The 15482-nt window shown below is 39.5% G+C and overlaps 1 protein-coding gene across 2 annotated transcripts in view; it reads left to right on the forward strand.

Annotated features, from left to right (window-relative positions):
* The first annotated feature begins 6829 nt into the window (after positions 1-6829).
* Positions 6830-15482, forward strand: part of MBTPS2 (membrane bound transcription factor peptidase, site 2) — a 40326-nt gene continuing 31673 nt past the window's right edge. The window contains exons 1-4 of one of the 2 annotated variants that reach the window (XM_041741793.1): positions 6901-7026; positions 8031-8156; positions 10077-10225; positions 13145-13385. In XM_041741793.1, the coding sequence (XP_041597727.1) occupies positions 10212-10225; positions 13145-13385 (255 nt within the window). In that variant the 5' untranslated portion in view covers positions 6901-7026; positions 8031-8156; positions 10077-10211. Of the gene's footprint in view, positions 7027-8030; positions 8157-10076; positions 10226-13144; positions 13386-15482 lie in introns of both variants that reach the window. The other variant, XM_041741792.1, reaches the window with a different exon arrangement.

A 15482-nucleotide genomic window follows, 5' to 3' on the forward strand; every position in this document is an offset into this window, starting at 1 on the left:
TTAAGCTAGTGTTTTTGTTTTTGTTTTTAGAAACAGCAAACACGGGAGAAGCTCTGAAAACTGAATACAAGTTACCCTTTGTAAGAAATATTTAAAAGGCAAATCTCCATTTGTAGCGGTTTCTCCTGTACCAGAAGGAGGATGACTCTTAATCTCCAGAAACCCTTATCAGTACAGAAGGCAACAACTCAAAACTGCTTAACAGCCTTACCCTTGTTTATTGTGCTTTTCCTGGTCACCTCCCGTAACCGGCTCCCCCACCAAGTTCTTTTTCTTTTAGATGAAGATGATATTTAAGGTGGTAGCTTGGGCCATTTTAAGGAGTTATTCCATTTTCCTGGGTCTCTCCCATGTATATAGGAGGTGTACATGTTATTAAGCTTCTGTTTGCTTTTCTCCTGTGAATTTTCTATTATGGGGGGGCAGTCTCAGCCAAGAAATTGAAAAGGTAGAAGGAGAATTATTTTTCTCCTCTATATGGCAAATGCCTACTTCCACATCATTTCTGCAACCTCTGAAAATTTGCACAACCAGTGATCATATGATGGAGTGGGTATCATATATAATTAGTGAAACAATGTGAATAATATGAGTAAGATGTGTCACTTGCATCTACTGAAAACATTTTAATATTCACTTTCAAACATACACAGAGTCTAAAATAACTTTAGGTGAAAAAAACTTATTCATGCTAAGTTTAAAATCCATCACTTGATTAACAAATGTATACCCATTACTGAAGAGTAAAATGCTGTGGTAATTATAATTTTTTAAACTATTAAGTTTATGCAGAAAACCAACTAAGAATCTGCATTGCTTGGCTTTTGCTAGGTTATGCTGTAGCAACAAACTCTAAAATAAAGAGCTATATTTAGTTTTTTGTTCTTCACTTCCACTTAGGTCATAAACTTTCAAGAAAGTCTCACTAAGGAATTCCTCACATCTTGCAAGGGTAAATTAACGGCAGAAAGTTGGTTAGCCATGTCAACATTTCACAAGCAGGAAAAATTCCAACGTCCTGTTCAATAGCATCCTTGATAAATCATCTTCAATTTATACATGAAAAAATAATGTAAAGTATAAGAAGAATAAAAGTACTAAAGCAAAACAAGGTCTCAAAACCACATTTTATTTTATTCCCACTTATCAAATTTCAAAATAATAGACTTCTTGAGAAGGCTTTGAGAATTCCTTATAGTTCTGTGCCTGAGAAAGCTAAACGTTAAAGAAAAGTCTTATTGACAATATTACTATAGACTATAGGCCAGCATGGTTTCTCTTTTAAGGGCCAGATAACATTTTAGGCTTTGTAGGCCATTAGGTCTCTGTCATAACTACTCAACTCTGTTGTGGTGCAAAGCTGCCCTAGATAATATGCAAACAGAGAAGCATGGCTGTGTCCCAATAAAACTTTATACACACAACAGGCAGAGGGCTAGATCTGACCCTCATGCCATAAGTTGACATCTCCTACTAGATACTATAAACTATTTTCAATAGTTGAATATGAAGGATTTTTTTTGTATTTGCTGAAGCTATAAATGCTAGTTTCAAGTTCCTTCTAAAAAATGTATTATTGAAAAATTTCTTGAATAGTGTTCTTCTATATATAGAAAGGCTATGATATTGTTATATGTGCTATTTTATCCGAGAGATCAGACATTTGGATATGTAAAAACAACTACAGGTCATATTTAAGACTGACGATATGGTAGATTAATAATGAATTTCACTCTGCTTCTGTTCATAGTTCAGAGATTAAGGTCTCACACAGCTATCGACATAATGTATTCTGACTGAAGAACTATTTATAGGATGGAAAATCAGTGGTAAAATGTGTCACTATTATTAATAATAGAACAAACATGGTAAAGGCGGAGTGATTTAGGAATCATAAGTACACAGTGTTTTGTTTATATGCACTTCAGTACTGTAATCAGAAAGTAATTATCACTGTCTATAAGCAGAAGAATAGTGGGCCACTTCATCATACTTCAGTCAAAGACAAAAGTACATGATGTCCAGAGATTTTGGAATTGCCTTGTCGTATACTTAACAAGATGTTTCAACATGTTTAAAAGCCATATTTTTTTAAGATTTTATTTATTTATGAGAGACACAGAGAGAAGCAGAGACATAGGCAGAGGGAGAAGCAGGCTCCCTGTGGGGAGCCCAGTGTGGGACTCAATCCCAGGACCCCAGGATCATGACCCAAGCCAAAGGCAGATGCTCGGCCAGTGAGCCACCCAGGTGCCCCAAAAGCCATCTTGAACAAAAGCAAAATAATATGCTTTTTAGATGAAAAAAAAATACATTTTATTAAAACTGCTTGCAGAGAAAGTACTTTGCTTTGCTGGAACCTGAATGAAGAAGTAGCCAAACTGATGCTTTCAGGGTACAAATATTTCTTACATTATAGCTGCTAAAAAGATTCTCTTCCCACTCCAGAAAGATGCAGACATTCATGCACACAAAATGAAACTGAAATGCAGATGGAAAAACCTAGATGATTGGTTTCTTGAAAGCCAATTATATTGCTCGATTAGTACATTTTTAGAACCAAGGTTTATAAGGACAAACATTCACATGACTGTAAAGCAGCAGTTGCAGGCAATTCATATATATATATGAAACAGAACTGAAGACAGCACTTTCAGACGAGATTCAGAAAATATTTTCTTCAGCTGGAACTAGAAACTTCCATTTGTGGAACTGCTTCATCCAAACTGTGCCATCTTCAACCATACCAAGACTAGGGATTTAAAATGGAGAGGAGTCTTTAACTTAGTCGGTTCCTATTAAATAGAAAGGAAAGGCTTAGTAATTGTGTGGAAGCATCAACACTAGCAGTATCCCATAATGACAGCACTAAGCAAACAGTATGTGCTACTAGACCCTCCATAGGTGAGAGTGAACTTCTATTTATATGGTAATAACACCACTGCTTATTTCCAAGTGTTCCTCTCCTTCCAGGTGATGACATGGGTTAAGCACAACTATCTGACTACTTTTGGCTAATGAAACATGAGTGGAAGTAATATGTGCACATCTGGGCCAGGGCACTTCACTGCCAGTGGTACATACTCTAGTCTTTGCCACAGTAAATTCTCAACCTCATTTTGAGATGTGAGCATGATAAAATAGTGGAGTCTCCATCAGCATGCCAGCCCATGATGGATACGTAGCACAAACAAATAATTCTTTGTTGTTTTTAGCCCCAGGGATTTTTTTTAAGATTATTTATTTATTTATTTGACAGAGTGAGAATTCAAGAGCAGGGGGAGAAGCAGAGGGAGAGGGACAAGCAGACTCCACACCACATATGGAACCCAACATGAGGCTCCATTCTACGACTCCAAGACCAGCCCCTGAGCTGAAACCAAGAGTTGGGCGCTTAACCAACTGAGCCACCCACGTGCCCCTAGCCCCTGGGATTTTAGAATTTGCTTTAAGCATAACCTAGCTTATCCTATAAGTTAGTGTCATAAATGTATAGTGACCCCAAAAGCAAACTATCAGCCTACATTGATAAGAAATAAATATTCCTGCATAAAATATCAAACTTTAAAAATCTGAATACTAGTATTTTTCACCATAAAATGTAATAATATTTTTAAATTAATATCTCATGTTCTATCTCATGTTGATTCTGGTATCTCAGGAGTTTATTATATGATGTTGATATTCTGCTTCAGCCAAATACTGATCTTTAATTATGAGAGTGTCTTGCATTCAGCCAAAATATATATATGGTGCCCCCTCTAAAAATAATAAAGTAAACTTGGATGAATAAAAATTCAGCTATGTGCGGAGATCCCTGGGGGGCTCAGCGGTTTAGTGCCACCTTCGGCCCAAGACATGATCCTGCAGTCCCGGGATCGAGTCCCACATCAGGCTCCCTGCATGGAGCCTGCTTCTCCCTTTGCCTGTGTCTCTGCCTCTCTCTCTCTCTGTGTCTCTCATGAATTAAAAAAAAAAATTAAGCTATGTGTCCTCTATTTAAAATAGTTACCTGACGGGGGCCCTGGCTGGTTCAGGCAGTACAGCATGCGACTTAATCTTGGGGTCATTGAGTTCAAGCCCTGTGTTGGGTGTAAAGCTTCCATAAATAAATAAATAAAATAATTACCTGACAGAAACCTGAAACAATTTGTAAATTAGGCCACAAATCTATTTTAAGAAAAAATACCTTGATCTGGAATTCAGACATCTTTTCCTGCCATCTTACATCCTCTATCTTGTCTCTTCTGCTGCCACCAGCTGGCTTCCACTACTGATAAGTTCCAGAAACCAGCAGGATTCAATTCAGTGTTTTGTTTTGACTGCTAGGTCCCTGATGAGAACACCAAGTCAGCTGAATAAGTGAATTTTTAGGTTGGGAACAGAAAAACACAATCAACTCATTTCCAATATATTTTGGGTAATCAGATAGCCACACCATAGCCGGTACTTGTCCCAGCAAAGGTCCAGACAAGGCTTCAGGCTAACAAAAAAAAGATTTTAAATTAATAGTCTCTTTCCAGGGTAGAACAGAGTTAAAAACTGCAGTCATTATGCAAGAGTGAACAAAGGTCAGTTCAGACACAATAGCCTACCAGTAATCTTAGTGTAGCTTGAAGCTTTCATAACTTCAGAAGTACAAATGCTACAAACTTAAAATATCATTTGAAACTAGAAACACCAAATTTCTTTCATGCTTATCATTTAGTCTTGGGAATTTTTAAACAGTAAATGTAATTTATTTTTTATTTAACGTTATCTTCAGTTGAGAGACTAAAAAACTTGAAATTTAAAATTATTCAGAATTCACAAAATGAAAGTGTACAAGAAATTGAAATAAACTTTCAAGTGATGGATTTTACAAGTTTGTAGCAAGTATGCTTCTGAAATTATCAAAACTTAAAACTGCACTATGATTATTGGGGCAACTATACATGGAAAACTGGGGTCACGCAGTACTTGAATACAAACATTTATAACAAAAGAAAAACAAAAAACAAAAAAACATTTATAACTTATACTCAGCTGTCTAAAAAAAGTTGAAACATTTTATTACAACATATACACAAACATATATGCAAAGAGATATAAAACTGAGGCATAAGGTCTCTTGAAGCTAGAGGGACATGGTACTAAATTATTAAAACTTTAGGGAAAGGATGGGAGAAACAGGCACATTAGTAGCAGTATCTGTAATACAGCTTCCTAGTTTTATATTGTCATTTTTACTTTAGAGGTGCTAAGGGTCCATTTTTATTTGGGATAATTGTTCTTAAAATAGTATTATATTCACAATATTAGTATTGATATTATTATTGCTAATGATGCTTTTCCACAAAAGTTAACTTACAAAAAGACATGAACATTCTGATAATGCATAAGAACACTCCATAAATAGGAGTTTTCCTTTCCTTTAGAAGTCATCTAGGTCAGTGATGTTTAATCTTTCGTGCACAGTGGAATGGCCCAAGGAGCTTAAAAAATACCAAATCTTGGGTCCCACTCTGAGATTCACATTTTGTAGTCTAGGCTACAAAATAGGCATTAGAAAATTTAAAAGCCCTGCAATGATCCTACTATATACAGCCAAGCCTGAGAGCCACAACTCCAGGTCAACATATAACCAGGTATAGGTGAGCATAAAAATATGTGGAGATATTTAGAGCTCCAATTTTTTACACATAGCACCAATCTCAGAGTTCGTAATGGAAGGGGTTGCGGAAGGAACCTAATTTAATCAACAAGGATGAATCTCCAAAATATTATGTTGGTGGATGGAACTAGAGGGTATTGTGCTAAGCGAAATAAGTCAGAGAAAGACAATTATCATTTCACTCATATGTGGAATTTAAGAAACAAAACAGAGAGGATCATAGGGGAAAGGGAGGGAAAAATAAAATAAGATGAAAACGGAGAGGGAGACAAAGCAAAGAGGCTTAACCATAGGAATCAAACTGAGGTTTGCTGGGGCGGGGGGAGAGGCATTAAGGCGGGCACTGGAATGAGCACTGGGTGTTATATGCAACAGATGAATCACTAACTCTACCTCTGAAACTAATAATACACTATATGTTAACTAACTGAATTTAAGTAAAAAGTTTTTTAAGTAGAAAAAAAATATTATGTTGAATGAAATAATCCAGACACAAAGGAGTATACTTATTCTGGGAAGAGACAAGAATTCCTGAGATGGAAATGTTCTGTTGTTGTTGTTTTTTTTTTAAGATTTTTGTTTACGTATTCACGAGAGGCACAGAGAGAGGCAGAGACACAGGCAGAAGAAGCAGGCTCCATACGGGGAGCCCCATGCCGGACTCGATCCCGGGTCTCCAGAATCACGCCCTGGCCTGAAGGTGGCGCTAAACCGCTGGGCCCCCGGGCTGCCCTGTCCTGTTTTGATTAGGGTACACAGATGTATACGGTTACCCAAACTAAACGAAATTGATAATGGAGACCTGCATGATTTCGCTTTGTGTAAATTACACTTCAATTTAAAAAAAAAATAATTCACCTAAATCTGGATACCTATGACAGGGTCTGGGAGGCGGACACGTGACCCGCCATCTTCAGAAGTCCCCCTACTCTCACTAGCTTAAAGGGGACAGCAACACCTGAGCAGCACCGGAGAGAATACAGAACCAACAGCAGGGAGGGCCAAAGCCTCAGAAATCGCTAGAGGGCTGGCAGCCGGCCCGGAGCCGACGCCCACACCTCTACGGCCGGGTGTCCCACGAAAATAAGCCCCCGCACCCTCTTCCGGTGCGCACATGGCCGGCTGTGTACTTTAAGGAAGGGTCCGGGGGGAAACGGCGCCGCCGCGAGAAAGGAGCCGGCGGCAGCTTGGTTCCTGCGCGGATGCTGGGGCCGTAGGCACCGCGCTTTCGGCTGGTTGCGGCTCGCAGGGAGGAGGACGCCGCGGCCCGCTTTCCCTCCGCCGCCTCCGCCACTGCCATGATTCCAGTGTCGCTGGTGGTAGTGGTGGTAGGCGGCTGGACTGCCGTCTACCTGACCGACTTGGTGCTGAAGGTGAGGGCCACGGGCCTAAAGCCCAAGCCCGCGGTGTCCGGGGCCGGGGCGCAAGGCCCCAGGGCTTTCCTCCCGCTGCCTCGCGCCTCCCGGGCTGGAAGCCGCGGGGCCGATACCCACGTGCGCCCTTTCGCGTGGCGCCGGGCCCCGTGGGGTAAATAAAACACGGCGGCCGCGGGAGGGGTGTGGCGGTCTGCGCAGCCGCCGCAGTCGCACTGCGGGGCGGTCCGGGCCCCGCCGCCTTCGGGTCCTGCCCGGGAGGTGCCCGTAGTGGGCTCGGGGCGGCCGGGGCTTGGGCAGGCCCCGCGGCACTGTCCCCGGGGGGAAAACTAAAAGTCCGCCTAGGAAAGGCATCGCTTTCCCTCATTGCCTTTAAGGCCGCGACCCTGCAAAGACGGTGGTACTGCAGTGAATCTAAATCCGGTTGTGATTTAGACCAGCGGTCTCCAACTTTTAAAGTGCATACAAGCAGTTGGACTTCCTGTTAAAATTCGCTGTCTGATTCAGCAGGTTGGGGGCGGGGCCTAGGATTGTGCGTTTGTAACCAGTTCCCAGGTGCTGCCAGTGCAGTTAGTGCACAGACCGTACCTCTAAGCAGCGTACCGAGGTCACAGGATTTAGAGAACTAGTTTCTGACTCCAATTCCGATTTGCACCCTGCACCCACTTCTTCACGCTAACCTCTTTCCCCCACCCCACACCCCCCGGGTGCGCGGTCCACTCTTCAGCTATTTGGGAAGCGTAGCAAAAACAATGCACAATTGTCCTATCGCGTCTTTCAAGCAACCTTTGGAATTGAATAGCGGGGTGGGGGCGGTAGGGGGGTGGAGGTAATGATACAGTCATTACAACATACAGATTTTATTCCACAGTACAGTTCTCATATGTTTAATAAAACCTTCATGTTACAAATACCACTTTAAATAGAGTATTAGAGTTTAGTATTGTGTGTTTTAGGTGTAACAGTAAAATGAAATGATACTTGTGCTTCTTTGTGCATTTCAGCTTGCAGAGTGAGGAGGTTTTACAGTAGAGTCCTTAGAGCAAGAGCTGGGTTCAGCCACTTCTCAGCCTTTGTGACCTTGGCCAAATTACTCTCTGTGCCTCGGTTTCTTCATCTTCAAAATTGAGGTAATAATAGTAAGGATCTTCCGAGGTTGTAGAGAGGGTTACAGTGGTTCATACACATAAAGCTTTGCTACTGAACCTGAAATTAAAGGACCAGCAGCACTCGCATCATCTGGTAGCTTGTCAGAAATGTAGAATCTCAGACCTTATCTCTGACCTACAGAATCAGAATCTGCATCTTTTCAAGATTCTCAGGTGCTTCCTCTGCAGGTACTTAGCATAGTGTTTAGTATATCATAGCAGTACTGGCCACTGCTTCTTTAAACAGTGATTCTGTTCAGAAAAAAAGCCGCATGATTTCTTCGTGTTGCATATATGACAAAAACCCAAAATAAAAAGAACTTTTCAAACCTCCAGTCTCTTGTCAAGTGTGTGAGGTGATCAGGTTACTTTAATTTCAGTAACAGCCCCTAGCTCCCCAAACAGAGCAATATTCCTTGACCAAAAGACCTAACTCTCACTCAGAATATCTGCCTGGGGAATTGGAGAGACCTCAAGTTTAGGAGTCTGCACCTTCAGCTTCTCTGCTTCCAACTTGCTCTGCTGTTCCACATTTGAGTCTTCTAGGATTTACTCAGTAGACTTATACTGAAGGGTTGTGTTGCTCTACTTTTCAAAGTCTGGGAAAACAATCAAGTTTTTTAAGACTTCACCTGAAGACTTAGAACAGAGAACACTACAGATCTAAAGGCAAACAGATACCTGTATCAGGCCATTTTTTTATGACTGTGATAGGGCTCAAATATCCTTCTAGAGACAGATTTCTCAGATGGATGAATATCAGTATGACAAAATACTTAACAGTACTTAACAGTAACTGAGGGGTAATAGGGGTCAACGTCAGGGTATATAAAACAACCTTATGTTATCCAAAATCCTATATTACTCAAGGACTTAAGACATCCCTAAAGATAAAACTTGTGAGGTTGTGTATAAGCAGCTATCCCCTCAACCCTGAAAAATGTTTTAAGTTTCTAAGACCAACATGGCTTTACAGCAGTTTTGTACTTTTATATAATCAAAGGCAGCCTAATTTCTTAGGGTTGTTGCCCATAAGAGGATAGAAAACATTGATTCCAACTAACTTGACCCCTGTGTGGGATTGTTGGATTGTTTTTTTTTTAATTATAACATAAGACTTCCTTTTGTGGTGACAAGGCTTCTAGACTTCTGCTGCCCAGTGTGGTAGCCACCAACTACAAGGAGTGCTAGAACATTTGAAGCGGCACCAGTCCAAATTGAAATGTGCAATAACACTAACACTGGATACAGAAACCTATGTACAAATAAGTAAATGGAATGGAAGTATTTTAATAGTTTGTTATATGTTGAAATGATAGTATCTTATTTTTAGTTTAAAAATATATTTAAATTGATCAGTCTCTGTTTACTTGTTAAAGTTCATCTACTAGAAAATTTAAAATTACATTTGTGGCTCACATATTTCTATTGGACAGTGCTCCTGTAAGAGCTCAGCAACCTTTTTCTGTAAAGGGCCAGATAAGGATTTTAGGCTTTGTGAGCCACATAGCATCTCTGTTACATATTCTTGTTTTTTGTTGTCTTTTTTTATAATCCCTTAAAAAATGTAAAAACTGTCCTTCACTCACAGGCTATCCAAAAACAGGCTGTGTTATGGTGTCCCTGGTTGTCTCAGTCAAGTTCAAGCCCCACATTAGGCATAGAGATTACTTTAAAACAAAAATGGGCTGTAGACCACATTTAGCCCATGGGCCATAGTTTACCAGACCCTAACCTCAACAGATCAGCTTAATATCCTGAAGAATAAACATAAGGCTTTTAAATTTTAAGTATCTGGGTAGTCAATATCTTGCTCTCCTGTAGAAAAGACTTTTTGATTTTCTTAAACATCATACATGTTCTTCAAAACTGAGTGACGTGGAACTTTTCTTTTTTTCCTAGTCATCTGTGTATTTTAAGCATTCTTATGAAGACTGGCTGGAAAACAACGGATTGAGCATCTCCCCTTTTCACATAAGATGGCAAACTGCTGTTTTCAATCGTGCCTTTTACAGTTGGGGACGGCGGAAAGCAAGAATGCTTTACCAGTGGTATTCTTCATTTTCTTTTTTTTTTTTTTGGTTTAAATTAGTCATGATCATGAGAAGTGCTTGTTAAATGAACTACTTCCATAATTTTCCAATCTACTGAGTTTTAAAATGTTGGCTGTTTAAAATTCTTCTGGTTTTATATAAACTTAGGGGATTACATCATTGTGCTTTGGCATACATCAAAAATCAAGGTTCTGTATCTTGATCTGAGTGGCAGATACATGGGTGCACATGTAAAAATTCTGTGAACTGTACATATGAGACTTGTACACTTCACTGTGTAAGTTATACAGTATTAGAAATGCAAAAACAGGGACACCTGGGTGGCTCAGTAGTTGAGCCTCTGCCTTCAGCTCCAGGCGTGATCCCGGGATCCAGGATCGAGTCCCACATCAGGCTCCTTACAGAGAGCCTGCCTCTCCCTCTGCCTGTGTCTCTGCCTCTCTCTCTGTGTGTCTCATAAATAAATAAATAAAATCTTAAGAAAAAAAAAGAAACGCAAAAACAAAGAAAAATGAAAAGAAAAAGAGCATTTTCCATCAGGAAACTAATTCTGTAGAATTCTGTCCCCCACCATCATACATAGAAACAAAGGCCCTGGGAGTCATAGGATGCCCAAGTCTGCAGGCTTTCCCTATACTGCTTTTGTGATACCCCTCCAGGGGAATGACATTTAAGATATTTCACAACCAGTAAGGCATATAACAAACCAATTGGGAAAATGGCCCACCACATTGTAGCAGCAGGGCTCTGGAGTCCCCTGGCCACCTGGCCATGCCAGGCATACCCCTTTAGTTTAATAAATTTCTTAAATCAAGGAGCATATATTATTTATTGTTAAGAGGTTTATAATGATCTCTGGGACACCCTAGAGACCAATAGGTTTTGTAGTTGGCAGAATAGAGTGTGGGCATGGGAGGCCTTTGTCTAAATTCCTTTTTATTAGAAATGTAGCTCCAGATAGATTAGAGCTAAATGTAAGTAATCAGATCATTAAAGAGCAAAAAATGCAATAGCAGATCAAACAAAATAGAAAAAAAGAAAATAATAAAGAGCAGAAATTAGTGAAATAAAAACTATATGGAAAGAAAATCAGCAAAGCCAAGTATTGGTTCTTTGAAAAGATTAATAAAACTAATAACCCCCCCAAAAAAACTAATAAACCCTTTCCGTAATATGAAGAAGAAAAGAAAATACAAGTAAAAATCAGAATTGAATGGTTATTACAAAAAAAAAATAAAAAGTAGTAAGCATTAGTAAGGATGCAGAGAAAAGGGAACCCTGGTACACTGTTGATGGTAATAAATATTGGTGCAACCACTGTGGAAAACAATATGCGGGTTCGTCAAAAAAACTAAAATACCACCAGATGGTAGCTACACTTGTAGTGAGCATAGCAGCATAAATGTATACATTTGTTGAATCATTCTGTTGTATACTGAAAGTAAGGTAACATTATATGTCAACTATACTTCAATTTAAACAAAAAAAAGACATACCAAAAGATCCAGTATTTCCACTACTAGATATTTAAAGGAAACAAAAACACTGATTCAAAAAGATATATGCACCCCTATGTTTATTGTAGCATTATTTACAATAGCTGTGATATGGAAGCAGCCCATGTCCATCAATAGATGAATGGAGGGGCACCTGGGTGGCTCAGTCAGTTAAGTGTTCAACTCTTGATTTCAGCTCAGGTCATGATCTCAGGGTTATAAAATTGAGCTCTGTGTCAGGCTATGCACTGGATATGGAGCCAAAAAAAAAAAAGATGAATGGATAAAGAGAATGTGATATATATATATAAAATGGAATATTAGTCATAAAAAAGAATAAGATCTTGCCATCCATTTGCAACATGGATGGACATACAGGGTATTCTAAGTGAAAAAAGTTAGGGAAAGAAATACTATATGATTCCACTTACATGTGGAATGTAAAAACAAAAATGAACACCCAAACAAAAACTAAGCAGAGTCTTAAATACAGAGAACAAACTGTTAGTTGCCAGACAGGAGGTGGGTAGAGGGATGGGTGAAATAAATAAAGGGGATTAAGAGCTACAAATTTCCAGTTACAAAATAAGTCACAAGAGATAAAAAGCAGAGGATAGGGAATATAGTCCTCAATACTGTAATAATATTGTATGGTGACTACACTTATAGTGAGTATTGAATAATACATAGAATCAATATGTGGTACACCTGAAACTAATAAAATGTTATATGTTAATTGTACTTCAATTTTAAAAAGTCAGAATTGGGGACGCCTGGGTGGCTTAGTTGTTGAGCGATCATAAAATAGAGCTAAAACAAAATGCAAACAAAACTGGTATATGAAAAAAGAAATGGATGTCTATAAAGTCAAAAGAGCTTTCATAATTACATGAGAACAAGATCAAAACAATTCTGTGTAAATGGGCAAAAGACATGAAACAAACTTCTTTTTTAAAAAAATTTTTTTAAAGATTTTATTTATTCATGAGAGACAGAGAGAGAGAGAGGCAGAGACCTAGGCAGAGGGAGAAGCAGGCTAGGCTCCCCATGGGGAGCTCAATGCAGGACTTGATCCCAGGACCCCGGGATTACGACCTGAGCCAAAGACAAATGCTCAACCACTGAGCCACCCAGGTGTCCCAGGAAACAAACTTTTTATTGAGAACAATAGTCAGCCTCTTCAGTGATGAGAGAATTAGAAAGTATTACAACTGCTTAAGACATCAGTGCCTGTGTTCAATCACATACCTCAAGTTCAATTAGGAAAATGAGGCAGAGTTATTGAAATCCTGTTTTTTTTTAAGTTATTGAAATTCTTATCCATTATTTTGAAACTATGAAATGTGGCAGGTCGATGAATTTGTTAACCCATGAATTGTGAGGAATCGTATGTTTATGTGATTTTGTTTCCTCCTGACAGGTTCAATTTTGGAATGGTGTTTGGCGTCATTGCCATGTTCAGCTCTTTTTTCCTCCTTGGGAGAACGCTGATGCAGACTTTGGCACAAATGATGGCTGACTCTCCCTCTTATTCTTCTTCCTCTTCTTCCTCTTCCTTTTCTTCTTCCTCCTCTTCCTCTTCATCATCTTCCTCTTCTTCCTCTTCTTCCTCCTCTTCCTCCTCCTCCTCACTTCACAATGACCAAGTGCTACAAGTTGTGGTAAGTACCTTTCTTTTTTGCTTTAAGTTTATTGTACCACAAATATAAGATATTTCTTCTGGTTAACATTACTCCTATCCATATTCTAAATATGGAAATCAATGAAAAGTCTCACGGTTTCTCAAATTACCTGCTTAATCGAAAATATTAATAGGAATATAGTAAAGTTTTGTTGCTATATGTAGCAGTAGTAATGGAACAAATTCACCGGCGTCAAGACTGTCAACAATTACACAGATACATGGTTTAATTCATGTTGTCTTCTTGAGGTGTTAAATGATTGTTTCTATCAAGGAATAAGTTTGCCTCTTTAAGATCTCTATACCATATAAATAAATTGCATTTTAACCCTATGTAAAGTATTTCCCTTTCTGCTTCATGGCTTTCAGACTTTAACCAATAATATCCTTTTATTTAAAGATATAAGACCTTGAATGGTCACTGTGACTTCCTGATGTGAAGAATAATGTGCTGAGTTTTACTCCTTTGACTATAAGCTATTTATAATAATTCTCACTTGAAAGCACATGCATAAACCTATACCTTACTGATGCATGTCTCCAGAGTTTGGAAGGGTGCTTTACCATTGACTAACTTTTATTTCAAATTGTTTACATGTATAGTTTTTTATTTCCCTGAGTTGTGGGTGTTCTGTTCTTAATCATGCTCTTATTAATGGAGTAGACTATTTAAGAGCTAGTTACAGGTTTTTTTAACTCTTTTTGTGTGTGTGTGTGTGTGTGTGTGGTTTCTACTAGATGGGGCCACTATCGGGAAGTTTAGAAGTCGTTTGTAGAGAATGATAATGAATCTCTCCTATGGTCATAGCTGTTTTTTAAGGGTTCAAAGGATTCGCCAGGTGAGGCCTCAGAAGAGATGATTTATTTCTTCAACATTTACTAAGTGTAGTCTGCCTACTGGCTCTGTGCTGAGTCCTACTTATATGGGGAACAAGATCCAATCCTAGCACTCAGGGAGCTTTTAGTCTAGAAGGAGAGCTACTGTGATTGTGCTACAGTTGGACAGAGTTCAAGGTGCTGTGGGAACAGAGAAAAGGCATGCTGAGATGTCCCTGGTACTGGGAAGAGAGGAGAGAAGAGCTTCATGGGAAGGGTGAAGAGAGTCCCCATAGCCTCTCAGGAAAGATGGCAATTGAGCATCCCAGTAACAGAGGGAACCATATTTGCCTATTTAAGGTCTTTATACTGTGTAAATAAATTTCATTTTAAACCTATGTAGGGATCCCTGGGTGGCGCAGCGGTTTGGCGCCTGCCTTTGGCCCGGGGCGCGATCCTGGAGACCCGGGATCGAATCCCACATCAGGCTCCCGGTGCATGGAGCCTGCTTCTCCCTCTGCCTGTGTCTCTGCCTCTCTCTCTCTCTCTCTCTGTGACTATCATAAATAAATAAAAAAAATAAATAAACCTATGTAAAGTGTTCCCCTTTAGGGAGAGGGGAATAATAGAGTTATAATGAAACCTAGGTAATATACTGTGCTTCCTGAGTGAGGTTTTTTTGCCCATTTTATTTTATTCTTGCAGCAATCTAGAGGGAAGTATCTCATCACAGATGAGAAAACCAAGGAAGAGACATGTTAAGTCACTAGCCTGTAATCACAGCTCGTAAGTGGTGGATCCATCATTCACCCACCACTGACCTCAGAGCCATTATGCTCTACTCCCTAAAGAAAGACCAGTAACGGGGATCTCTGGGCGCTCAGCAGTTTGGCACCTGCCTTCGGCCCGGGATGTGATCCTGGAGTCCCAGGATCAGGTCCCATGTTGGGCTCCCTGCATGGAGTCTGCTTCTCCCTCTGCCTGACTCTCTCTCTCTCTCTCTCTCTGTCTCTCATAAATAAATAAATAAATAAAATCTTTTAAAAAAAAAAAAAGAAAGACCAGTAATTCTTTAAAGAACTACAAAGTCACTTTCACCTGTGTCTAGGAGGTATATGGTGCAGAAGATAAGATGGGAAATATAGATAGGGTCTGGGTTATGAAAGACTATTCTAAGAAGTTTTTATTTGGGGGGTTATCAGGCTAGTTCAGTGAGGCTGCAGTCATCCTAAATTCTCAGGCTACACAATTGGTTACTGTT

This window comes from Vulpes lagopus, chromosome X (genome assembly GCF_018345385.1).
Source record: "Vulpes lagopus strain Blue_001 chromosome X, ASM1834538v1, whole genome shotgun sequence".
Taxonomy (NCBI): Eukaryota; Metazoa; Chordata; class Mammalia; order Carnivora; family Canidae; genus Vulpes; species Vulpes lagopus.